This window comes from Poecilia formosa, unplaced genomic scaffold, assembly GCF_000485575.1.
Source record: "Poecilia formosa unplaced genomic scaffold, Poecilia_formosa-5.1.2 Scaffold186, whole genome shotgun sequence".
Classification (NCBI taxonomy): domain Eukaryota; kingdom Metazoa; phylum Chordata; class Actinopteri; order Cyprinodontiformes; family Poeciliidae; genus Poecilia; species Poecilia formosa.
The window spans coordinates 57769-84400 of NW_006800125.1; the positions used below are offsets into that span (position 1 = coordinate 57769).

Consider the following 26632-nt stretch of genomic DNA (forward strand, 5'->3'; position numbering starts at 1 on the left):
ATAACTGTAATGACCAACATTGTCTTTACACCAGCAGAAATTGTTGTGGTTTAAATTAAAGCAAAAAATAATTTTAACATAAAACCTTATTTGCAATGTTTAAGCAAAAAAAAAAAACAAAAAAAGACCTAGGATCGTTTCAGTGATTTAACAAAACGCAGCGAATCACTGTCATTCCAATACGACTTAGAAGAGCAAAGTGGGATTTATTTCTCTTTTTTTATGACTTGTTAGCTGCTAGAAAATGTTCATCAAAATAGACTTTAGAGCCCAAGAAGGTGCCAGCAATGCCTCAATATAATTGGTTTGTGCATTTATGGCAGGAGTGAGGTAGAGAATACGTGATCAGCCCTCGATTTAATACTTTTTAAAACCACATTTTGTTTTATAATACCAAGTGTCTTAAAGGATGTTCTCACCATTGTCATTATTCTGCATCAGAAGCAGTTTGGAGTCGAGGGTTTTGCTGCTAGTGAGATTGGACTCAGATCAAATCACCAAATCAAATCGAATCAAATTTTATTTGTATAGCACATTTCGCCAGCAAGGCATTTCAAAGTGCTTTACATAATAATAATAATAATAAAAAAAAAACAAAAACAGGAAGAGCTTCAATTTCTGTTCACATCATTCACGGCACCATTAGGATTCCTCCAACCAGAACCGAGCTTTGCACATCTGGGAACTGAAATTTTGCCCTCAAACTCTGGAGAATATCTGACTAATTACTCAAATCTTGCCACATTAATTTTAAAGCCTGAGTAGAGTTGACAAATTACAAGATGACAGCAAGGACTCAGTAGTATATTTTAATTCTGTTTCAGAAACGGGCTGTGATCTCCAGTCACAAGAAGACAAATCGTTGTGCAAACATGTTTGTACTCCATTACATAAAAATACATTGAAAATGTTTCGCATACAAAATGGATTGCAATTGAAAATGTTCCTTTAAACTTGAAAAGGCCCCTGGAGATGTTAGGAATTACCACGAAACTTTGGCAGCTCATTTGGTCCGTTTTCATTTCAAGAGAATAATTTACAAAAAAATGCTAATTTTGTAATATGCAACACAATAATGGAAAAAAAAATCTAATTGCTCAAGCGGTATGTGGACGATCAGCCAGGTATTCTGCAAAGAAAACGTTTAAAGCAAATAAAACATTTAAACTAAAAGAAAAGAAGAAATAAAAGTTTAAAACAGAAAAGTGAAAGGAAGCAGTATTAATGTAAAATGAAGGCAAGGACAAAACTGTTGAACCAGCTGTTTGATCCCTGAGCGAAGACGAGAGCTGTACCAAGTTTTCAGGAGTTAAAATCAAACGCAGAGCCAAAACTAAAACTAATTTAAAAGCTGTTCTTCATTTTTCAAAGGGCACATGACCAAAAGAAAAGTTGTAATCTTTTTTACAAATATAACTGAAACATAAAAAGAGCAATAAAAGATTTGATTCACAGATAGCTGGTATAGTTTTGGTTTCTGCAGGAGTAAAATCTGGTAAAGCTAAGCTAGTCGGCCACCTTTGAGCTAAAAGTGTTTTTTTTTTTTTTTCTTTTTTGGTTGCTGGAAGTGGATTTTTAAGCTGCTCTTATACTATCGAATCCTCGTCGTCTTCGTCGTAGTAGCGGTTCTTCTTGATGATGTCCTCGGCGCTCAGATCCTCAGCGTCGCTCCCCTCCTTGTCGTCCCAGAAGCCCACATCCTGGGAGGAGCGCTTCTCCTTCCGTTCCTCCTCCTGCGCTCTCTCCTTCCGTTCCTCCTCCTGCGCTCTCTCCTTCCGTTCCTCCTCCTGCGCTCTCTCCTTCCGTTCCTCCTGCGCTCTCTCCTTCCGTTCCTCCTGCGCTCTCTCCTTCCATTCCTCCTCCTGCGCTCTCTCCTTCCGTTCCTCCTCCTGCGCTCTCTCCTTCCGTTGCTCCTCCTGCGCTCTCTCCTTCCGTTCCTCCTCGTCCTCAGTGGGATTCTTCTCCTTCGGGGTGCTCACGCCTCCGTTTGGCGTCTGATTCATCCTCTGCTCTTCCTTTTCCTCCTGCTGGTGGTTTACTTTGGGTTTGTCTTCAGATGGCAGTTTCTCCTCCAGCGATGCCCTCCAGTCCTGCAGTTGTCTGAGTGGCCGCCGCGGCTCCCTGCAGCCCTCGGCGGCTGTGGGAGTCGGTTTCGGTTTGGCTGCGACTGTGAACACACGGCTGCGCTCCTTCAGAGACGAGGTCCTTCTCAGGCTCTTCAGCTCGGCCTGCTCCGAGCTCTGGAAGGATGAGTGGACCTCGTCCTCTGGGGGCCACTTGGCCCTCCGGGTTCTGTTTGAAGGGACGTCGTCTGCGGACGGACTCAGCGGTCCAGGGCGGTCTTCGCCGGCCGGAGGCGGCCAGGCCACCTTCAGCCGCCGCTTCTCAGCCGGCTTGTCTGCAGCCTGCTGCGTCTCTCCGGAGCCGGCCCGCGTTTTTGTGCGGGTCTCCAGCAAGGCGGCCATGTCTGTGACCTTGACCTGTGGCGACGTTTCCCCGCTGGGATCCGGCTGCGGCTCGGACACGCTCTCAGCCGGCTGCTTCGCCTCCACTGGTCGCTCTTTGGGCTTCGGCGGCTCCTCGCTTTCCTCTCCGTCTTCTCGAGGCTCCCACAGCTCCTTATGAGGGCGATGGCCGAAGCCTTCGTCGTAGTTCCCTTTGGCCTTGAACAGCTGGTTGTAGTGAGGCTTGCAGTAGATCTTACCATGCAGGGAGGCGTAGTTCCACAGACTAGAGACGGAGCAGCAAAGGTTTGACATGAGCACACATCTTATAAAATTCATTTCATAAAAAAGACTTCCAGAATGCCAAGAAAGAAAGAAAGAAAGAAAGGAAGGGAGAAAAAAACAAGGAAGTAAGAAAATGCAGAAGGAAGGACTAGAAATGGATGGAAAAAAATAAAATAAGCAGAAAAAGGAGGTAAGAAGGAAGGAAGGACAGAAAGAGACACAGCAACGAGATTGGTAAGAAATAAATACATTTACTCTTATTGTCTTATTTCAAACAAATCACACATATATGGCTGTATGCATATATGTAAGTAATAAATGTGAATGTCATCGACAAGTTGATTAATTTTAGTAATTCAATACAAATGGGGATTTTTTTTTTTCTGCTACAGTTTGGTTGTTGCTGTTATAAAAACCAGAAGTCAGTTTCTCGTTAAAATGAAATCACTACCTAAGACCAAAAACAAAGATTTTCTTTAAGCTAAACAGAAATGATAAATTCAACCCATTCAGCGGATGACTGCTGACTAGACAGTGAGCAAATAAGCACACAAATGGAAAGTTATGTGGAAGGAAAAAGTGTGGCAGAACAGGATGAACTGCAGAATTTGAGGGATTGTGAAGCAAAGCACATTCAAGAGTCTGGACTAATCTCTTCTATCTTCGTACAAGAATAAATACAACAGCAGATCCAAGTGCGGCAGCTTACTTCAGCTTTGTGCTGCAGTGAGAGCAGGCGAAGCAGTTTTTGTGGTAAGTGTGCTCACCAACCACCAGTTTCTCCAGAGGATACACCGTTTTCTGACAGGCAGCGCATTTTGTTGTCTCTGGTACGCGAAACGTCTGCTAAAACAAAACCAATCGAATGCATTCATGGAGAACAAAGAGTGAAAAGTTGATTTTAGTAACAACATTGTCACGTTGCCGCACCCTGGTTGCTCTGGGTTGCTCAGTTCCTTCTCCTGAAAAGAGAGAAAACTCAGAATCAGCTGTGACGCTGCTGGAGGCCTTTTTATGTTTTCCTCTGGTTTCTGGAAAGCGTTACCATTGCACTCTGCTGCTGGAGTCTGTTTGACTCTCATGGACACAGATTTCCTTATAGCAGTCCCTTTTGGTTGGTCGGTCTGGTGAAAACACAACAGAAACCACAGTACTAGTTTAAGTTTGGACGCTGAGAGAGAACGATGCAAACAGTAAATGGAAACGATTCTCAATCTCCATGAGAAAGAAACCGAGTAACAAAAGCTGAACTGGTTTAAAACTAGTTTTATCATATCAATTCAAAAGGACAGGATGGTCAGATCAAAGTACAAGACGTACGATTGATCTTTGATGAAGGCAGTTTTAATGTGTGGTTTAAGAGCATTTCTAGTCTGCTGTGGTGACGCAGGGGTTAAGCACAACCCACATGCGACCCCTGGCGACCTCTGCCGCATGTCTTCCCCCTTCTCTCATTACCCACTTTCCTGTCAAATAAATAAATATCCCTTATTTTTCTCAATAGCAATTTAATCATTAATCTTGTTTTCATGACGATGCTAGCTCAGAAAACTCTGAGACAGCATCTTGCATGACAAAACTCACTTGTGACATTTATCCTCGAAGGAGAGGGCGTGGTGACTGCTGTGCGAGTGTTAGCATCGCATACTTTAGGCAGTCATGTCTTTCCTAATGATGATGCCCCTTCAGCAACGTAAAGAAAGGCTCACTCACTAACACTCTAACCTGATTTTTTCCCCAGCTGTTTCTGCACCACAGTTTTCTTGTCACTGCACAGAAACTACCTGCAGGAAACAGCCTCTGCTGTGAATGCAGACTAACTGCATTCACAGCAGGGGAACATTAACCTTGAACTCCACCGATTTTGTTTCAAACGATCAAAACATAGCAGAAATATTTCTGTTGTTTGTTTCAACTGAGTTAAAATGTATCTCGTGCTGAACTCACAGAGCAGCCGGCGTTATGTTTAGCGACACTCAGCTCATACTTGGCCTTATTCACCCTCACAGACGCAGAGCGGGTCAGCGGAGACGAATCTGAAGCAGAGGTGTGGATCTTCATAAGCTGAGGTTGATGGATGTAAAAAATAAAAATAAAAAATGCTGATAGAAATAAATCATTTGCTTACTTTTAGGACGTTCTGAGTCTTCAGACGAAGTGCTGCGAATCGTCGACCTGCCGACCTGAAGGAGGGGAAACGGGTTTTAGGAGTGGAGCTAAATGAGCCAGGCCCGGTTCTCCTTCCTTAATCTGCTGAGGAGAGCACTTTAAGTGTTACTCATCTCTGCCTGCACTACTCTGCAGTTTTGTAGAAGTGGGTCTGGTTTTGCAATGGTTGACAGTGAGAGACGCCACCCAAACGATTTCCAGATTAAACTTAACAAAACATGCCACAGGTCATCAAGCTTTCTTTGAACGAGTTCGATGTCCAGAACCTGAATTTTCACATGTTTTATCCAAGTATATATACTAACATTTGTACAATGAAGTGGTAACATTAAAACACAAAATAAAATTCAGCTAATATAGTCACATTGGAAAACGTTTTTGGCATTAATTTCTGTGTCAATAACTAAAGTGCATTAGTTGGTCTGCATTTAGTCACATTACAGCCAAAACTTCACTTTAACAAATGGAAATCTGAAAACTGTGCATTTAGCATCGACTCTACTGAAAAATAAAGTTCAGTAACACTTGGCAGCAATTGAACCTGCAAGTCGGTGGATCATGAGCTGTGGATGCATTCGAGTTTAAATATTTGTTGCAGTACAAATGCTCGCAACACTTTGAAGTACTTTTATGTTTCCTGTTGTAAACAAACAACAAAGACAGACAGAAACATTCAGGAGGTACGGAAACTTTTGCCTGGCACCGTAAACAACATTCAGATGGTGTCCTGAATCAGAAAAGTGGAACAAAAGCGATGGAGATGTCCGACTCTTATCTGATAAGGCTGCCACCTGCCCGCATCCGACCTGCAGCCAAAGCATCTGAAAGCGTTCATGCGTCCTTCACTAAACACAACGTGGACGGGCCTGACCGCACCGCGGCTCTGGCACTAATGATAGTTTCTCTCTGAACACACACAAAGAAAAATAAGGGGTGCGAGTCGTTTCAAAACACGTGTTGCTGAGAGTTTCACAGAGTGAAAACATTTCTGTAACTCTCCTACTGATGATGTTGAGATGAATAAATGTGAATAGTAGAACAGGTTAAGTATGATAACACGAGAGGGAAACTGAGCAAGCATAAATACTGGGATGAATTAACTAAAGAAACCCGAAGAGTGAAGGAAAGAAAATGGGTTCTCGGTTTTAAATGTGTTAACAACGCCAAGATAAAGACGGCAGCTTTACCGAGGCGATCCCATGAAGACTGAGATGGGCCTTGGAAAGGAATGTCTGCATTCCTCTGTTTCAGGAGCTGAAGAGAGGGAGACTTGTTTTATTGGTCAGAGAGAAAGAAAGAGAGAGAGAGCTGCAGCGAAAGAATGGAGCTGGGGAAGGTAGAAACTGGTGACTGAACTAAAGGGGCTTCAGGAAGGAGTGAAAAAAGTAAATATGGACGGTTTTAAACTTGTGAAAGGACGTTAAGGGAAATGTGCACGGACATTTTGACCAGGACAGCACCTCGCAAAAGAATGTTCACCTTTGACCTTTGCTTTTTCTACAGCTGATCAAGTCACAACAACCAAAAAAAACAAAAAATCTGTTTTATTGGAATTTTATACGACAGACTATCAGAAAGCCGAGTGTCGTTATGATGTGGAGGGGAAACAATTTGCAATGTTAAAAACACAAAGTGTGTCCATCCAGTCTGCTAATTATAGCGTCAAGCTGTGTGTCGTTTAATCTTAGTGTAAACGCAGCCGTGTTGTGAAGGTCTGAGAGTTTGTTTGTTTGAACAAACAGGATAATGAAGAGAGAAACACGGCGGTGGCAGCAGCATGCTCTGGGACAGCTTCTGCTAAATGAACGCAGGGCAGTTCTGGGAGAAAACGTTTCAGATCTGAAGCCGGGACAGAAGTTTACTTGTCAGCAGGTAAAAGCTGCTCAAAAATGAGGAAAAGACGACAGAAATGATTTGACCTGTGATGAATTGATACTTAATATCTATTTGTTGAAACATGCATTACCTGTAAATTCTTAATTACTCTACATGACACCTTATTATGTTCTCAAACACATTACTAGCGTACATCGATGAATAATAATTATCCAACACTTTGTAATTTACACAGTGTAATCAATGTATTTATGTATTTTTTGCAGTAAAAGCTGACTCTAGAAAACATCAAATGCAAATGTCCAGCATATTTTAATAACTGTATATGCAAATTTCTTCACTTTGCAGATATACCGTGTTGGTTTATCACACAATTCTTGTGGAAAATAAAAGCTCCCGGAGTATGAATAGTTGTGCAAGACACTGTAAAAACAAACAAAACAAAAAAAACCCCCATAAGATTGTAACCTTAACTACAAGCTAAAAACCTGAGTTATGTTCCACTCGCCATCAAGTTTAGACTTTTACTACTTTTACAAATCAACAGGTTTACCTTTCCAGCAGCGTCTTCTCCCTTCTCAAACTTCATCTTCAGGTCAGTCAGCTGCACTTTGGGTTTCTCAAAAGTGGCGAGTGGGCTGGTGGGAGCTTCCTCCTCGATCGGCTCGGCTTTTCGCCTGTCTGCGGCCTCATCCCCGTCCATCCCTCTCTGCTTGTCGCCCGCCGGGGCGGCAGGCGGCTGCTGCTGCTGCTCGGGTCTGGCTGCGCGCTGATCCCCCCTGTCGGCGTGCGGGTCCTGGTTCTTGACGGGCGCGGCGGGCTCCTCGCGGATGGCAGCAGGCCTGGTCAGGACGGAGCGTGAGCGGAGAATGCTGGAGCCGCTCGGAAGGGGAGCAGGAGGCTTTTTATCCTGGTTTAGGTTGACTGCTTTTTCAAATTGATTCTTCAGGGAATTCAGTTTTCCGGAGCGCAGAGAGGATGGAGCACCATCAGTGGCCTGCAAGAAAAACAAGAGAAATTAACTGAATAAAAAAAAAAAAAGAAAAATTTAGTCACAAGAACTATTAGGTTGCAGGCGAACTGATGGAGAGAGACAGCTGTAAGGCCTCGGATTAACGCGGTGGAATGAAGGAAATGCCTGATTCTGAACTTGGCTAGGCTAATAGATGAAGTGAGCAGCTGCTCAAAGCTGCTCCAGTGCAGAGATGTGGCTCCTGAAGTCAGAGATGCTGGTTTATTAGCTGAGACGGAAAACTCAGCTGCTTTTCTTTTCACTTTTTTCCCCTAAACCCCACAGACGACGGCTCCGTTTACCACTGAAATGTCTGCTTTTAGTCACAGCTGAGGGGAAAACTCAGCAGGAGCACCGCACACTCCAGCAGGCAGGAACTTCCTCAATTGTAGAAAAGAAGTGACACATAAGCAAAGAGGATGCGGACAGGAAAATATGTAGATGTGTTAATCATAGAAAACAAAACGGACTTCAGAATGACGTTTCCTGCCCACAACCTTGCACAATTTCCACAAAAAAAACCCCAAACTATTTAATATGTCTTGCAATTAATTACAAGTTATTAAAGATGACAAACGAGCTGAATCCTTATGTGTAAAATAAAGAGAGTAAAGAACGCAGCGGAAAAGATTTGAGCAAGTGACAAAATCCCGACAAAGAACAAAAAGCAGTGGCACAACTGCTGTCTTTGTGACGCGAGGCCAGCCTGAATGGACAACCGGATCACGGAGAGATTGTTCCCGATTTTTTTTTTTTTGTTTAAGCGAGTAGAAAAGAAGAAGAAGAAACCTTTTTCAATGAGATGAAGCGGCCAGGATCGGTGTCAATACAGCCAGACAGCAAGGAAAGTCCAGGCTGGTTTTCCTCCGCGCTTCAGGAGGTGAGAGACAGCAGAAGGTCGAGCTGAGCGTGACACGGGCGGCTAGACAAAACCTACCAGAGCGAGCCGGTCCGGCGCTGCTCCGACGGCAGGAAAGTGAGAGCCAGAGTCAGAAAACCCAGGAAACCAGAGCAGGAAATGATACGCTCCGGGAAAAGTTAACTCTTTCCTCCCTGGTTTTACTTCTTGTTTCCTCTGAGGAAGTGTTGGTGGACAAAGTTACCAAAGCCTCGAATTAAAGCACGACTCGCCAGAAAGGTGCAAAATACTCAGATTAAAAGAGTAGAAGCAAGAAGCAGGAAGGAAAATTAAATCGTAAAGAAATAGTTGAGTATTTCATGAAGAGTTGCTCATTTCCTAAGCTCTACAGCAGGGGTGTCCAAAGTCGGTCCTCGAGGGCCGGCATCCTGCATGTTTTAGTTCTCTCCCTGGTTTTACACACCTGCATCAAATGATGGCTGTTAGAATGCCTAAGCAGAACTCTGACTTGCTGAGGAGGTTGTTACAACCAATAGAGAACTAAAACATGCAGGATGCCGGCCCTCGAGGACCGACTTTGGACACCCCTGCTCTACAGTGTTATGACTCTACAATACCTTAAGAAATTATGTTTGTTTTTTATGTTTTTGTCACGTCATTACAGCAAATATTTTATGAGACAGACCAACACAAATCACTGTAATCACTGTAAGGTATCGTAGAAGAAATACCTGGTTTTCAAAATGTTCTACAAAGCAAATATAAATAAATAATAAATACAGAAAAGTGCGGTTTGCATCTTAGTCACCTTTACTCTGACACCCCTAAATAAAGCTGCAGGTCTTTTGGGGCGCGTCTCTAGAGATTTGAATTTTGGCTCGTTTGTCTTTGCAAAACGGAGAGGATCTGTGAACATCACAACAGATTCTCCATTTATGTTTGACCTGGACTTTGACTAAACCATTCAACATCCTTGGATCCACTGGTGTCCAATTGTTGATAAAAAAAAATCCTCTCATTGCCACAAAAGTGAGATTTTCTTTTTAAAGTAATGCACAAAAGTGACGCCACCAGATACCTGTGTCTTAAACCCTCTTTCAGGTTTTCGTCGTCAGGTTGAGCAGAGGCTTGATGTTAATGACCCACTGCTTTCAAATCAGACGTGCCGAGCCAGGAACACATAAAACATGCAGGACGCCAGACCTGCGGTCCTGGAAATGGAAACCTCCGCCTTAAATTTGGAAAAAGCACAAAAGTGACCTACCCTGGTAAACAAAAAGACTTTTTATAACTGGAATTAGAGCAGCCATATTTCCATGTAATCCACTATACACATGCCAGCCTTATTTTGTGAAAAAACTTATTTAAAAAATGAAAAAAAAAAAAAAAGATTAAATGGGCTTAAACAGAAGAAGCCCCTTTAATTGATCATATATTGTCCCAACACACCCAGAGACTTCAGCGTATTTTATTTTATTTAAGGACTTTATGTGTTAGAGAGAAGTTAAACTCTGTCAAAGGTGACTTTTGAAGAAAGGTTGTTGTGGTGGATTTTATTTAGAAGCAGCTGAGTAAAGGAGGCTCAATACCAATAATTATAGTACTTGAAAGTTGTTTAAAAATATTCTCAAACAGATTTTACTCTTGCTTAATGTTTTTGCCACCTGTGGCCTTTACTCATTATTAGCAGCTTGAGAGGAGAAAGGCCAAACAGAGAAGGAGAAGCACTAAATCAGACCGAGGACAAATGTGCCAAGGACAGCAGCCTCCATGTTTGGTGCGTCTGAACCACACGGCAACATGCGACATCAATTTCTAATAAAACCTACGGCATTAATTTGGGAACACAGCTTGAGACAGAAGGTCAATACAGACTCACTGCATTCACACAGCATTTGTTAACAAGAAACTAAACCAGGAGTCTGCAACTTGGTAATAAAGAACCAACGGATGTACTTAGACATACATATAATAACACATGCAGCTTTTCAGATTTTTTGATAGAATAATTGCTGTAAACATCCACAAAAGAATGACTCAAAAAACAACCAGTAAGAATTTTATGGGGGGGTTTCTGTCACTGGGGTGGAAACTCTGTGTTTTGTCTTTATCAGCTTTTAGAAAACAAAATTGTGGGCCGAAAAAATTATTTTGACTTCAAGCGTTCACAGTGTACAGACTTTAGGTGTAAATATATAACAAATAACTTTTCATCGCATTTTATACAACAATCAACATTCCATAGAAAAAAAAAAACTGTATGCTTTCTTTGATTTAAAACTTAAAAATATAATTTTTTTTTGTTGTTGTTGCGAAATCATATTTTCTAAAGAGGACATTTCTCAAAAAATTATAAGCAGTCTTTTGGTATAAGCAGTCTTTTGGTAGCATTTCAGCCCTAAACAACTTTTATTTCTCTGGACAGAAGGAACAAAAGCGCCTTCGAATACAGAGGCTGCAGACCCCAGACTTAGACAAACCATCTTCCAAAATACAATCACCAAAAGAAGAATTTCCTGCCAAAATTATTCATATTCCAGGTAATAAAGTATTAATATTATGTGGGGAAAAAATAATCTTTTAATTTTACCAATATGTTTCTTCTGCCTGGAACTAATGTTATCATTTTGAAATGGCTCAGCCAGAGACTGAGAGTCTGTGTAGGGAGCTGAAGATTAGGGTGATGGCAAAGAGGCTTTCCAACCTCAAAGACTTTGAGCTCATCGCCAAAGAAAACTCATCAAAACACCAGCGGAAACATGGAGAATGCTGCTCAGCAGTCATGAGGGTTTGATTCATGCAATAATGACGAGATTAAAAATAACCTTCAACACCCATTTAGAAACAGAAACTACTTTTATGTTATCTTGTTGTCTTTTTGAGATACCTGTCTGATGAGCCGTCAGAAACAAAGGCTGAGCTGAACATCGTGTTGTTAAACTGGGTAATGAGGCTGTAAATCATCTTCAAAGCAGAAATAAATCTGAATGTTGACTTTGTTCTTCTGCCTTTCAAGCTTTCCTTTCTTGAGCAACAAGTTGGAAAGGCCCATAAATAATTAAAAGACTAAATCATTTCATTTATGTAATGAATTAGGTTAACTGGTTGGTAACACTTTATTTGAAGGTGTGTGCATAAGACTGACATGATGCTGTCATAAAAATGACACCTGCAGTGAACATGAAGGAGTCTTGATGAATGTTGTCATTAAGTGTCTTTTGGTAAATAATAACACTTTTAATGCAAAGTTGCACTAAAAGTGTAAACTTTGCATTACTCGGACAATAATGACCCTTTTAATGCAAAATTCTATTAAAATTTGCATTAAAAGTCCAGTAAAAGTGTCAACTTTTCATTAAAAGCGTCATTATTTACCAAATGACACTTCATGAGAACATTCATAAACATTCATGAAGACTCCTTCATGTTCATGTCAGGTGTTATGTCATGTTTATGACGGTATCCTGCCGGCATTCCCCTTCAAATAAAGTTTAATTTGGGGTTAATAAATTACTGCAAGTCACAACAGAATAAAATCCAGAAATCTTATTCTTTATAACAATCTGTCTCTTGATTACATAATAAAAGATGGACTTGGTATTTGCTGGACGTGTTGACAAAAACTCCCATCCCCCAACTATCTCCCCCCCATCCCCCACCCGCACGCACACACACACACACACACACACACACAAACAGATGGTCTTTCACAGTGCTCATTGAAAACTAAGCTCAGACACATCATACCACAAGTGTTATTCATAAATAATTCATCTGACGCTCCACTTTAATGTACTCGTATCAGGAAGGCAAACACACGTTAAGACGTTGAAAAACAATAATTAACCTGATTCACACTAAATATTGGTTTAGATTACAGCTGGCGGTGCTCTGTGAGAATTCAGCTCCTATCATTACAGCAACATCTGAGCAGGTTTAGATCAGGTTTCGTCTTTACCACCCAGAGCATTAAAGAAAGAAGATGCCTACAGTCTCTCCAAATAGCTGCTGGGGAAACGGACCCTGTAATCACACTGTACAACAGTACCTTGTGTTTCCTCATGACGTTCTCTGATCCGTTTCTCATCTGATCTCGGTCCAGGTTTGTTTATCGCTCTTTCGCTCTGACACATCAGCCAAACCTGCACGTGGAGCCTCAATGAGTTTTACAAGTGGGGTGGGGGGATTACACTGGAGCAGGATTATGGGTTCGATAGCTCGCCTGTCGCGACAAGTAGCCAATGAGAGGTCAGCCGGGACAGGGCAAGACGTGGCCGTGTGTGAGCATGAGGACTCAATGCGTTTGTGTGTGTGTGTTCCTCATCTCTTAAAAACTTTAATTAGGTTACCGCCACATGAGAGGAACGGAGGAAATCAAGAGAGACAAGCAAGCACACACACACCCACAGTTTGTATGACCCCCACCCCGGACGAAGGGGCAAAATAAATGGTAATTTACACATTAATCCGCTTGTTTGTTTAGTCTTTAGATGAAAGATCTTAATCCCTGTCTTCCAACGAAGGACTGGGTCACTACAGCGCCTCGTAAAACCATTCACACCTCCAGAGCTTCACCTGTTTCCCAAGAAATTAAAACTTTACTGCATTTTACTGGGATTTTTTGTCGCAGGGTTGCCCATCTGCACATTTTTAGTTTTGCAGAGGCTTCGTAACAAGCCACTCATTTAATTCAGGTGTTTTGGAGCAAAGATGCGTCTAAAAAGTTGTCAAGCTTTTCAATGTATATTGCCGGACTTGACCAACCTAATCCTGAAGCAACAAGCTCAGGATATGCATGGTTTTCAACTTTTTTTAAACAAATACAATTCTGAAATATGTGACCTCCATTTTTATTCTGCTCTCTTTATGCTGATAACTGTAAATAAACTCCCGTACAGTCAAGAAGAGCCACCTACACAATAATATGTTATCCTCTTAATAGTGTCCAAATGTCAGCAGCTGTCCTGCTGTCTCTTCCAGCAGGACAGAGAGACTCTGAACATGCAGCCAAAGCTACACTGAAATCTAAGCAGACATGTCTTAGAAACTTAAATCTAATTGAGAATTTTAAAAGAAAAAAGATGTTCAAAGATGTTCTCTATCCAGTCTGACTGACTGAGCTTGTGGCATTTTACAAAAACAAATGGGCAAAACTGTTAGTCTCCAAATATGCAAAGATTGTAGAAACATAACTCGGAAGGTTTGCAGCTGTAACCGCAGTGGATGGGGAGTTTCTACAAAGTTTGGGATCAGAGAGGCTGAATAGAAATGGACACAAAGTTTCTCAGAAAAAGCCAGTAACTTTGTGTCGGTGTTTCACATGAACTCCCAATAATCTGCAAAGATCTGTGAATGTTTTCTTAGCACCACCTAATTTTACATACGTGTCACTGTTCGATATGATCCATCTTTAAGAGGAATACTCACTCCTTTCTTCTCTGCACTGGATTTCTCTGCATTCTTCTGGTACCTGCAGGGCAAGGAAACAACACTGACCTCCACTGACTCACAACAATGCAGAGCATACACACATTTTATGTTTTCTGATTTAAAATGTTGGGAAAACGCTTTAAGTTACAACGTATGCAAAGAAAAACTGTTCATGTGCTTATTTTAATGTTGACATTCTGGAAACAGACACCAGTGCTTTCAATGATTAAACAAGTTTTACTAGCTATGTAAAGGGCACAGGAAAAAATACCCTTTTTTTTATTTATTTATTTCTAACTTATGTGTAGTTTCTACACATTATTCTCTCACATTGCCTGGAATTAACCTCATTGGTGGAGCCAGTCCATGTACACAAAACTACATTCATGTGAATCCAGCCTCCACCATGATAACGGTCTGAATCTGGGAATCTGCGCTATCATTTCTCCAAACAGAACACTTCCCACTTACACAATAACATGTTATCATCCACCAAACACGTTTAAACAACCTTCCCACATGGTCTTGAGTAAACTGCAGATAACCAGGGTGTTTTTGTTTTGCTGTTCAGGTTTCTCTTGGTCGGAGTGGCTTCTAGTCGTTTTGCATATTCACCATTTTAGACCCAGGAAGGTTTGGTCATTACATGCCTGAGTGGTATGATGTAATTTTCTATTGTCCACTTTTAATTTACAGTAAGGAAATGTGGTTTTAGTTGGCAATAATCGGTCATATTTCATTAGAGTCAACAGACAATTCATTCATTATACATGTTACACATCTAGAGGTCTGATCATAATTTCAGATGTACCTGAAAAATAAACAAAAACATTTAAGATTTTACATTTGTAAAAGCAAGAGGATATCATAAACTATTCAGTCATATTTAACACGTCCTAAAATTTACTTTAACCTCCATCTGTACTAAAGGCAGATGCTAAAAGTAAAAATCACTCCCAAACTTTGCTAAAATGTTACCCACTTGGAGAATATTTTTGCAAGGCCAGAGTTTTTCCCTCGCCCGCCGAGCGACAGCTCCTTGGCGGTGATACGCAAGGACTGCGTCACCTTGGAGCCCCGAACAAATGAGCCGTTCTCCATGGCTGTCAACCTGAAACAAGAAAAAAATAAAAGCCACAAACACATTCAGTACACATCTGAACATGTTTCTTAGTAACCTATTTCTACAAATCTATTTCTTTGTTTTATACCACAAGGCTTTGGGAAATAGAGAAAATAAAAGAAAACAAGAAAGATTGTCTTATGTAATTATTAATGCCTCGTATTTGTTGAAGAATAACGTTAAGAAGTGTTAGAACGGGAAATGATTCACAGTGACACAATATGATTGTGAGAGTCTGGCGATATCCCGAGATAGTCTGCGATGCTATTTGATATGATGTGAAACAAATCCAAAGCAATACAACATGTAATGCAAAGCATGCAGAACAATGCAATGTGATATGATGCATGTGCCTGCAAAAGCCTTCGTTACATCCCTTTAACGTTTTCACAATGTGTCACGTTAGAACTTGACAGACCAGCTGAACTTATGCTGTTATTCTATTAGGTGAATTCTGAGGAAAACTTGGTGCACTGGATTTTATTTAGGGGTTTCACTGTAAAAGAAAATGCATGCGAATCTGCATAGTTTTCCTTTCACTTAATATTAGCAGAACTTCATGTTGTTATGTCACATAAATCCCGATTAAAAACATCAAAGTGTCTGGTTGTAACAAAATGTTAAAAACGTCCCAGGCACTAATATTTTTTGGAAGGCACCAAATCCATAAATTTATTTATTTATTAACCTTTAATTCACAATAAAAATGCCACAGAGACTAAACATTTATTTTACAAAAACATTTCAGCCAAAACTGACAACTTTTGTTTTGCACAAACAGCTGCTTTTAGAAGAGAAAGTAATCAAATAATCAAACTGAGAAAGATAGTGTGTTACAAAGGTACATGAAACATATGTACAAAAATAATAAAGGATAAAATCACTAAAATAAGATTAATTTCAGAGTAACACTTAGCCACCTAGCATGCAGGAAATAAACATACAAAAATAATTCATAATCAATAGGATGCTCCCTTTTGTTTTCCCGTATCTGTTGACGGTTGGTGCGTCTTTCTGGCTCTCGGTTATTAAGATTACAGTTTCTACTGGAACGGATAAACTAGTCTGGAACCTGTTCTTGCATCAGACGGAAGAGTCCAGCACTGTGTGTGCTGGACTTGTTTTCTGTCTACGATTATTCATTTGCAAGTTTATAGCACAAACTTCCGTAACAAAACGGCCCACGACTGAATGCACATATTTGTGCTCGTTCAGTTGTGCATGCAAACAGACGAGTCGACGTGTTGGAACTTGTTCTTCAGATCAGGTTGCATGAATGCAAAGAGGGAAAACACAAACTGAAAGCAGCAGAGAGCAGGTACGTTCGCACAACAAGTGGCCGCGGCTCAGTGGTGACACGGTGTCACAGGAGATGAGTGTGAAACCAAAATTACACTTTCACTTAATTACACTTTGACTAAGCCTTTGTCTTTAGATGTGGTTTATTTGTCAAATGATGAACCTTTCCGCAATTTCTGCATGGACAGACGGGCCAAAAGAAAACGAAGAGGATATCTTACAATCCTTAAACCTACTGTAGGTTGCAAAGGTCTTCACACCGCCTGACACATTTCACAGTTTATCACATGACAAACAACCTTCAATTTAGTTCATAGGGATTTTATGTGATGGACCAACACAAAGAGGACGACGGCTATTGAGAAGAAAAAGAAACTTAGTTTACAGAAACGTTTTTAATAATCTGAAGAGCGTGCTTACTTAGCCCCTTTTTTACTTTAACATCCCAAAACGAAACTCAAACCAAATGTCTTCACAGGTCACCTGATTAATCAATAAAGTCCACCACCGTAAGATTAAATTTCAGGTAAATACACATTATATCCACTGTAAAACATGGTGCTGGAGTCACACTGTGGGGACGATTATTGGTAAAAATGAGTCAATTATGACAATAACTGCAGCTATAAATAGGATAGTATTTCCAACTGAAACACAGATCTGAGTCTCCTTCGCTGAAAATGTATTTGTGCCATCAAAGATGCTCAAATTCACACCTGAGCTGCTAATGCCTTAAAGGTTTGATTTATTTACTTAGCAGTTTGTCCACTTACACCTAGAATGCTAATAAAATAAATAAACTGGCGTTTGTGGCTTCAACATGTCTGTAAAATGTTAGCAGGATCTCGTAAATCACTGCCATCTACAGAGTTTTACTTTAACAATCACTTCAGCTGTGGTCATGTTCGCCGTGGCGCACCTAGAGGATTACATCATCGCTCTGATGCACGGCAGCGCTGCCGACAACTTCCAGGACTTTGAACCGAACTCCAACCCCTCATTTAAAAGCAGTCAATAAACAGTCCTTCTTTCACTTTAGCCCAAATTTGATCTATTTATTTGTGTTTACTTCAATCTACTCTATAGATAAAGTTTTGATTTCTATATTAGGTTTGACAAATATGAACAAACATCCAAACATATATTCACGAACGAGCGTTACAATGTTATGTTTACGTTCCTTAAGGCGACTTATTACTGACACAAACTTCAGATCTGAAGGCAGCGTGGCTCGTTTCGTCATCCTGTATGCTGTTTGATACCAGTGCTAAACCGGCTCACTTGGATCGGGTTCTTTTTGTTGTCATTCATCTGTTTGCTTCAGGTCTTGGTTTAAGCCTGGAGTCATTTCCTTCATGCAAAGCAGGAGACACACCCTGGGGAAGTCACCTATTCGACTTAAATCTTAAAAAGCCCGAGGATTTCGAAACAATGAACAAGACAAGGTACATGGGCGTCCGACCTGTAATTCCAGATATTAATGGAGTGAATTTTTAGTACAGATCCTCTGGTTTTTCCACGTTAATAGAAAGCGGTTAAGAGTAAGATAGGGTCATGCTTGTAAGGCATGCAAAAGCAGCCTTAATGTTTTTTATTTTAGAAAATAAATTAAGCAAATTAAGACTTAAAACTGATGCAAAGCCGTGGTTTACATACAGCCAAGGCCTTAAGGCACTGTGATCATTTCGACCAAGCCCAGTAAAACTCGTCTTAAGCAGCTGAATGCAGGGTGGCTACCTGAGCAGGTAGCCCTACTAATTAACAAGCTAATAACTGTCAGTTTTACACTATGAAGAGCAGAACAGCAGAAAGGCATGCAACTCTGTGCGATGAGCGCTTGAAAACGAATTTTAGCTACAATTTGATGTCATTCTATTATAATTATTAGTATTTATCTTTTGCTTAAAGTGATATTTTAGATTTTTGGAAGTGTGGCATCTTTCTATTACCTGTAACAGAAAGATACCATATCACAAAGTAAGTAGATGGTCAGAGAGGCAGAAGACTAACAGACACACCCATTATGGCAGATTTTATCAATTTGAATTAACTAAAACTGGATCTGTACATTTCCATAAAATAGCACCTTTGTTAACTTTGTTTTCATTTACATCCACAGTGACCATCTGCTGCCATGAGACTCTGTACAACTGGGTAATTATTACGATAGCCTTAAAAATATAAGTTCAAAATGCTTGGAATACATCAGGCAACAATAACTGTGCTACAATCAGTCCTTTGTGAATCACACTGATATTGAAATGGTTGCCTTCCTACTTCAAGTAAAAGAAATTAGATAATATTATCCATTCGTCTTAAGAAATGTTTTAAATGCTGTGCTACCAAGAACCTGGTTTATTTGTACTGAGGGTTATCGTGACAGCAGAACGTAAAACTGTCCCAATCACATGGATTCTAGATCTGTTGTTACTTAATTATTATACGCATCATTCATTCATAGTATTAGTTCTCTTTTATTATTATGTATTAATAGTTATTCATTGTTTGTTCTTGTAAACTAGTGTGCTCCTGAAACATGCTGTCCTTGTGTGTTGTATTCAGTTTACTGTTTCTATTTCTAGTAATCATCACTCCTTTTGTCAGATCCTCCTGTTCTCAGTTCTACTAATGCTCCTTGTCTTCTCTTGTGAGTTTTGGGGGATTTTCTAGTTTCCCGTGCAACTGCATTACTATATACACGGTCAATGATATTTCATTTAAAAAAAAATAAAAAAAATCCCTGCTGCATGTAACTCTGGCTGCCCGCGGCAATAAAAGCCGTCTCAATCACTTTTGTGACAGTGAGTCATAAAAATCGTTTCTGTGTCACCTTATCAGCTCCAGATCACATGACCAGAAGTTTCTTCATTTTCATTTTCCAAAAATCCACAAAGGTGAGCAGCATTTTTCCAGCTAAAAGCTCACAATAGGAGCATTGACTGAGTCAGTGGCATCATATGTTGCGAAAGCGTCCACAGCGGCTGCCCTGTCTCAGCAGGGGAATGAGACACAAGTAAAGAAAGGCTTGACAAGATGACAGCCTACATAATCCCGTAAATTCTTCAGGATTTTATAATTAAACAAAATCATAAACGTTCTCAATACCCTTGATTTCTACATTGCTGATGTAACACCCTCATAGGTTTTTGCTATGACAACAAGCTACCACAGCACATTTGGACACTTGCTAAGTCAGAGAAAAGGAGGAGTCCTCCTTGCTTAATGCATAATTGATCTATTATGAATTAATACAAAAGCCTCAGTCAGGTGTTCAGGAGAGAATGAGTGACTCTGAACTACAGAGTCATTACTGAAGTATGCAATAAAGAGGAATAACTTGAAGACAGGCGGCCCAGCTCTGAGGCCAACATGTCATCTGAAATACTTTAATTATAGGTCTAGCTTTCATGGTGGCTAGAAGAGAAAAGGGTAAAATAGGCTGTAACGTTTAGATGACGCAAACCGAGAGCACAGTCGTTTAACTTCAAGAAAAGTCGTGAATAAACAGAAACACACAAGCTGCTCTTACAACGCAAAACACGTGTATTAAACTTTCCGTCAATGTTAGCAATATCCGAACTCAAATCTTCCAAACATACCTCTTTGCTTTGGATAAGAGCGGCGTTAGTTGTTTAGTGAATGTTCCCCCTTCCTAACATGTATTTGCTCCTACCTGTGGGAACTTCCGTTTAGCCAAAGCTTGTGAGAGAACCTGCGAGACACCTGACACTGGCTGCTGGAGCCGCGACACCGCCCGGAGTGGACAGCGCGGAGGAGGAGTGAGCGCAAAGGTGAGTGGAAGAGGCAGATCACGTGACTTGCTCCACCAATGACCTGAGGCATAACGTTACACTTACCTGGGAGGGTTTTTTTTTTGTTTGCTTGTTTTGTTTGTGTGTGTGCGCGCAGGCTAAAATTCCTGAGAACAGGTGGCTTTGCTCACTTCCCAATGTTAAAAGTCAACAGGCAGTCTGATGGTGATAAGATACACGGGGTGTAGCAACCGTCTCCATGACAGGGCGAGGGAGCCGGAGGGGAGTGTGGGAAGGGGGTGGGGGAGATGTGGGTGGGGGAGTGACAAAAATGAACAATGCACGCTAAGCCGAGTTTGTAGGTTTTGGCCTATGGGGCCTCTCATAAGTGAACTACGCCTTTAATTTGGATCCCTAAACCAGCAAGAGCACTTCCATTCGCTTTTGTTATTGTTATTTGTTTATCAGAACATTATAAATTTCTTCACATTACATTCATTTTGCGAAACTTTCATAGCTTCTCCAAAAAAAAGAGAAAAAAATCAATAAAATAAATTTAAATCGCCATACAGACATAACAGAAAAGGAGAAATAAATAAATAAATAAATAAATAAATAATCGAGGCAGCATTGGGGAGCTAAAAGGTAATAGTTGTTACTTATCTTTTTAGCTTAGTCACATGTTATGCTTTGGGATGTCAAGAATTAAAATGTTCATTTATTTCAGTTTGAGTCAAAGAGAGTCACTCTTATTGTGTAGATATGTAACACACTGATATAGTTCAAGCCTGCATTTCTGTTGGATATTTATGACTGACAGATAATTTAAAAAAAACCTCAAATTTCCTTACTCGGAAAATTTAAATATTATATAACTTCTTCTTATATAACACAGATTAGAAAGGGATTTTTTAAATACAGAAAATTCAGCCTATTATTCTGTAATTTAATACGTCGTCATACTCCCCAGGCAGAACGTAATATGGAGGAGATCAACCTGTGGTTCTGCTGAGCTGGTTAGGAAGCTCAGCTTTTGTCATCTGCATTGTTGATTCTGGTGATTATTATCTTCCTAATGTGTTTAACTAGCTTTAGTTTGCTGGTCAGTCAAGCACAGTGATACCAAAGCTTAGTAATTATGTGTGTAGGTGCCAAGTCCTGTTGGGAAATCAAATCAGCATCTCCATAAAGCATGTTGTAAGATTTGTTTATCAGTAGCTGAACAGGCTTTGGACCAATATCGTGGTTAGGGTTACGGCTCCTGAATTGAGCTGTAGTACAGGCCTTTTATCTCCCCAAACTCCTGAATGGATTTTGCTTCACAATTCTGTTGAGGATTTAGTTATCCCTGCTGATTATTATCCTTACTTGTCTACTACAGTTTTTCCTTTCACTCAGCTTTCCATTATTATTCTTGCCTACAGCACTCTGTTTGCAGCCAACTTCTTTGACAATGAGCTTTTGTGTCCTAGCCTCCCTATGGCAGTTCTTTATGGCTTTCTGCAGACCACTGTACAAATAATTGTAAACCATGACATACATTTGTATTAGAAATCCATTTTATCAGTACAATATTTGGATTTTACATGTAATAGTCAAAGAAAAAAAAAACATTTGCAGCTGTCTAATTCAAAAACACTATCTAAAATCGTATTAACTATAAATTAATTATTACAATATAATGTGAAATGTATCACTACAGTGTCGAGTCTCACAATTTTAACTTCAAAATGCGTTGTGTTAAGTGCACAAATCATGATTCTTCGATAGACTCAAAAAAATACTGTGGTTTCTGTGGTGACAGGAGGGTGATATGCTTAACCGGGAGTGACCACCCCAAGTGAATCCTGCATAAGGACCCATGAATGCTTGGCCAACACTGACGTAACTGAAAACCCGTTAAAACAAACACATTTGTGGATTCTCCTTCTCATCAAGAACATCCAAAAGAGAGCAAATTTTTTTGGGTGGGGAGTAAAGGATGGAGTTAGTTAGATGTTTGCATGGTATTTGCCTTCTAAATAAGAAGAGATTTCTTTGAACGAAGAAAAGTTCTCCCTTGGTTGAGCCCCTTTTGTCCTTTGTGTGTTCCAGCGGTTGTTTCTGAATTGGACTAATTACACATCCAACAGCTTTTAATGCAAACTGCAACACATCTAATGTATGTCTTTGAATTTATTAGAAGAACTGAACACAAACTTCCTTTCTCAAAGAAGCCTCTTGTTGCATGCTCTCAAACAAATAAAAACAGCTTAATGTGGCACCATAATGCTGAGAATGTTCAATGGCGGTGTCACAGGCGATGTTGGATTTTGCTACATTTGCTTTGGAAAGTATACACCAGAGATCCTACTCCACCAAAACACTTTGTTTCAATTATTCTCCACTTTTGCAAGATGATTTGTCATCAATATAACTTTCTGATGCTTAAGATTTTTTGATGGCGTTTCTAAAATGACCAAAAAAAAAAAAAAATCAAAAATCAAAAGAACATATAACTAGTGGCTATTTTAGAGTTACATGAAAATTATTTTATAATCCAACTCCTACTCTAATATTTTTCTTCTACCAGCAATGCAAGAAATCGTGAAAGCTTGTAATAAAAGTCAGTAAGAATAATTTCTCTCCATTAACAGGCAATTTAGTTTAGCTTATGTAAAAATGATAAGTTAATAAGCAGACAGATGAAGCTAATCTCAGCATACTGTAGGCTGTCAGTGAAAATGTGGAGAAGCAGTCCGTGATCTTCTGGCGTGTCATGAAACCAATTAAACATCAAATTTCCTAACACCGCCCCGTCACACATCATCCCTTCTCTCTCTCTTTTGACAAAAGTACAATTTGCATTTTATTTGGAAATCAAAGTCACAGAGTCTGGAGAGAGAGGGGCGAGGCACAAGATCCGAGATGTTTTCAGTCCAATGTGTTTTACTGAGCATTTATGTCTACCAGGAAGTTATAGAGCACTTCATGCTTTCCTCTTCTGACAAGCTGCATAAAGAGGCTGGTTTCCTTTTCCAGCAGGAGCTGAAACATCCCCACTCTGCCAAAGATACTAAGACCTGGTGTAAAAACCAAAGTATGGAGCCATTATGTAACCTGCAGGTAATATCTTTGAGCATTTTGTTGGCACTAAATCGAAGCCAGTTTAGTTCCCTTTAAATGGTTCCATGTTTGCAAAGGAAATAAAGATGATTGTATCCATCTACAGCTGACCAAATGCCCTCTGCCAATGCCAAATGTCTTTTGGTAAAGGAAGTGTGATGCTGGAAAAAACAAAGCTTGTGATCATTGGCTGCAATCTCAACTCAGAGCTATCAAACTAGGGTTCTGAAACCAGTGGCAATCCAATTAATTTAATCCTCCAACATGTCAATGCTCAGAATTTATCCGACTACCTGAAGAATTTGAAAGTGGAGATAACATAAAAGCTTTCTGCAGCTCTGACCGCTCGTAGGATTAGTTTGGAAGATAATGACCAACACAGCCACACTGGCAAATGACTAGCCATCCTACAGGAAGAGTGTGACACGTATTAGGAGGAGGTGCTAGGCTGTTGTGGACGTGTAGCCAACAGTTCTTCAACACATTATGGAGGCCCTGTTCGTTAAGTGAACTATTCATTGCAAAGATGGCTGGCATTGGTAGGAAGGATTTAGATTGTTTTTCATGTGTGCAACCGACAAATTAGTTTTTCTAACACATAAATGTGGCACAATTTAAAGGAAATATAAGTCCAATGATATAATAATTAATTGATCACTAATCTTGCTATCTCTGCTCAGGCTTGTGTATGTAGATGATTCAATCCAAAAGGGCAAAGGGCAGCATAAAAACTACTCTAACTCCCCAGTGTTTGTACACACGTCCCTGTTCTCTGTCATTTTAAGAGCTCACTCCCCTTTTTTTTCATCTTCGCCTCTTCAGACGTGGTCTGAATCTCCAGTGAGCTGAGAGAGAGGCCAGGAAGACCCCCACCCCCCAACCCTCAACCCCCCAAACAACATTTATCAACCTTAACGCGGTGGTGGGCGTCTCCACATCAGGAATAATAATGGACTAACAGTCTTCTCTGCCGTTTCAGCTTGATCACCACTCTGGCTTCTCGGGGAGCTGGAAGAAGATGAGCCCTTTCTCTTCGGCTGAGGAGGGTTTGCTGCTGTTGCTGTGTGGGGGAGTGGGCTACATCCTGTGGCGTTTCCTGTGTTTGTAAACTAGACGGTGCAGAAAACGTCGGCGAGCAAAGCTGGTACGTAGAAAAATTTTATAGTTTTCAGTGTTTATGTAATGTTAATCATGCATTTGGATGTCTGTGTGCTCATTTTGTAAACGTACAGTCGAAGAAGGAAGTAAAGCGGGTTTATGCATTGTTACAGCGTCAGTGTTAGCCAGTGCTGGGATGCTAACAAATGTTAGCTTAATGATCGGGAGGGGGAGGCTCTCGTAACGACGGCCATCACGAATGTCTTTATAGCCCAGACTCGTCTGGAACCAGTTGAGCTTGTGGTTTCTTTTTTTTAGTAATCTAACTGGGAAAAACATGAAGCGATCCATCTTGTGAGGTATATACTCTGGCGAAACCGCTGTATCAATCCGAAGTAAACGTTTTCTCATGATTTGCTCCGAGTTTTAGTCTGTAGCGGTAGAGTGGGCGAGGGCGCCACCGAGCAGTTAGCTGCTGTTAGCTAGCCTGCTCAAACAGCAGCTAAACTAACGCAGGGTTCAGAGGCAGGACGAAGGCCACTACTGCATGTGCTGAAAATGTACGTTTAGTATATAGTCAGCCTTTAGTTAGGTTAATTCTCTATATTTTAACTAGCCAAACGGCAACAAACATTTGTAAATTATGTACTTTTTAAAAAAAAAAATTAGCATTAGCTGTAGCGTTCCGTTAGTTGTCTGGCTATACTAACGTTAGCTCACGTTAGTGAACTGAGAAGCTTTTATGATGGAAAAACATGAGTTAGTCCCATCACCAATCTAATATATATAAAAAACTAAAGTCTTCGTGATGTTTCTGTTTAAAATCGAATATATTGATAGCATTGTATTTGTTAAAGGGGGGGGTTTAATCATGCTTTTGTCTGCCTTTTTTTTTTTTTTTTTTTCTTCAAAAAGCACAATCCTAAATGTAGTTACATACAATAATGGAAAACAAATAAATTACTCGAACTGTATTCAACTAGCTTTTTAATGAGGAAAATATAATAGTTTCTACACAATAGAGCAGTGAAATAACAAATTTTAAAAGCATAAATGTTATCCTATTTATGTTAAATGTCAAATCCAAAGTGTATTTTAACACACTATGCTAAAATAAATTATTTCACACAAGTGAGCTTTCAGAGCAGTTTAAGATAAAGCCAGGATTGACTTATTGACTTACCAATTAAGACTTTACTTCAATTTAAAGGCTGAAATTCTGGGGTAATTGATGCCCTAGTAAAAAATGTCAAGGGTTTATGTCAAGATAATTTCTGTTGAAAGAGCAATGGTATGTATGTGAGTTAAATGTGTTTCAAAGGCAGACTCCTGTGAATTATTTTGGATGTAAATAAAAATCTGTAAACTGTTGAGACTCAAAATCAAAAGTAGTAATCTTTGTAACATCCAAAAATCACATTACTTGTTGTAGAATGTGGTATTTTCATTAATAATTAAATGATAGATATTTTAAAGGTTTAACTAAGAAACTACTGGCTTGATAAAAACTAAAATAAAATCCTCTTATCTTTAAAACCTGATTTTTATCATTTTTATTTTTTTCTTTTGATTTTATCCTTCTCAATCATCACTGAATTATAGATTGTGTGTAATTTTAGATGCAATTGTAATGTAGCACTTTTATTGGTTAAACCTATTAAAAAAAACAAACAACGGATAAGAACTGAAACTGGTCTACGTTTCCTCCCAATAGGATAAAACTCTGAAGTATTAGGCCAGATTAAATTCACTCCTAGCTACAGTGAGTCCTGTTGTTAAAAAAAAAATCTGTGTTCATTACCTGGAATCATTTGTGCAAAGAAAAGTTATCTGTTTACATGAACTTGCTCTGTATTATGTGTCCGTAAAGGCAGCCAATGAAGCAGTTGTAACTGTATGTCTGTCTGTTTCGTCCACATCCTCCTCTTCCTCAGTTTTAGTACTAGATGAGTGAGGTGGGTGTGGCTTCCCACCAGCCCGACCATCCTGACTGACGGATCTCTGGATGACCTTGTCCCCACCCCTGTCCCTGCGCTCACATATACCACAGCAATGTCACATCTGCCCAGCAGCTCAGTCCGCGACCATATGAAATGGGTTTGTTTTGACAACACCAAAGTGGTTACAAATAGTTTTACTTGCAGTCTTGTGTCACTCAGGATGTTGTCGTTGATGAATAGCTTGGCGGATGCCGCCACTGTTGTTACTACTGTCTTAGCT

General features: G+C 40.0%; 2 protein-coding genes across 48 annotated transcripts in view; one reads left to right on the top strand and one right to left on the bottom strand.

Moving 5' to 3' along the window:
* Positions 1–795: 795 nt before the first annotated feature.
* On the bottom strand, positions 796–20313 carry LOC103147668 (LIM domain and actin-binding protein 1-like). 4 transcript variants are annotated; one of them, XM_016678659.1, is made up of 11 exons: positions 20131–20313; positions 15018–15146; positions 14033–14075; positions 7288–7731; positions 4858–4912; positions 4677–4765; positions 3775–3853; positions 3660–3691; positions 3439–3572; positions 1944–2730; positions 796–1733 (listed from the first exon to the last, which is right to left on the bottom strand). In XM_016678659.1, exons 1-11 carry the CDS (start codon positions 20298–20300, stop codon positions 1587–1589), a joined length of 2109 nt encoding a protein of 702 aa, XP_016534145.1. In that variant the 5' UTR covers positions 20301–20313; the 3' UTR covers positions 796–1586. The 4 variants fall into 4 exon arrangements, with proteins under 4 accessions (XP_016534145.1, XP_016534144.1, XP_016534146.1 ...); XM_016678658.1 differs by having other exon boundaries at positions 3439–3575; XM_016678660.1 differs by having other exon boundaries at positions 3439–3575; positions 20057–20178.
* A 3792-nt stretch (positions 20314–24105) lies between these two features.
* znf740a (zinc finger protein 740a) overlaps positions 24106–26632 on the top strand; it is a 57525-nt gene continuing 54998 nt past the window's right edge. For 26 of the 44 annotated variants that reach the window (XM_016678587.1, XM_016678605.1, XM_016678594.1 and 23 more), the window contains exons 1-2: positions 24107–24458; positions 26347–26509. In XM_016678587.1, coding sequence (XP_016534073.1) covers positions 26465–26509 — 45 coding nt within the window. In that variant the 5' untranslated portion in view covers positions 24107–24458; positions 26347–26464. The other 18 variants (XM_016678599.1, XM_016678613.1, XM_016678604.1 and 15 more) reach the window with 4 other exon arrangements.

What these genes read in the sequence shown, in the direction of transcription:
- LOC103147668 (XM_016678658.1), bottom strand. Translation starts at nt 20,300, where the DNA reads ATGCCTCAGGTCATTGGTGGAGCAAGTCACGTGATCTGCCTCTTCCAC. An exon ending in CCAGTGCAGAGAAGAAAGGA is followed by an intron (nt 7,732 to 14,032) that starts GTGAGTATTCCT and finishes TTTTTCTTGCAG; the next exon opens with GCCACTGATGGTGCTCCATC. An exon ending in AGACTCAGAACGTCCTAAAA is followed by an intron (nt 4,766 to 4,857) that starts GTAAGCAAATGA and finishes CCTCTGCTTCAG; the next exon opens with ATTCGTCTCCGCTGACCCGC.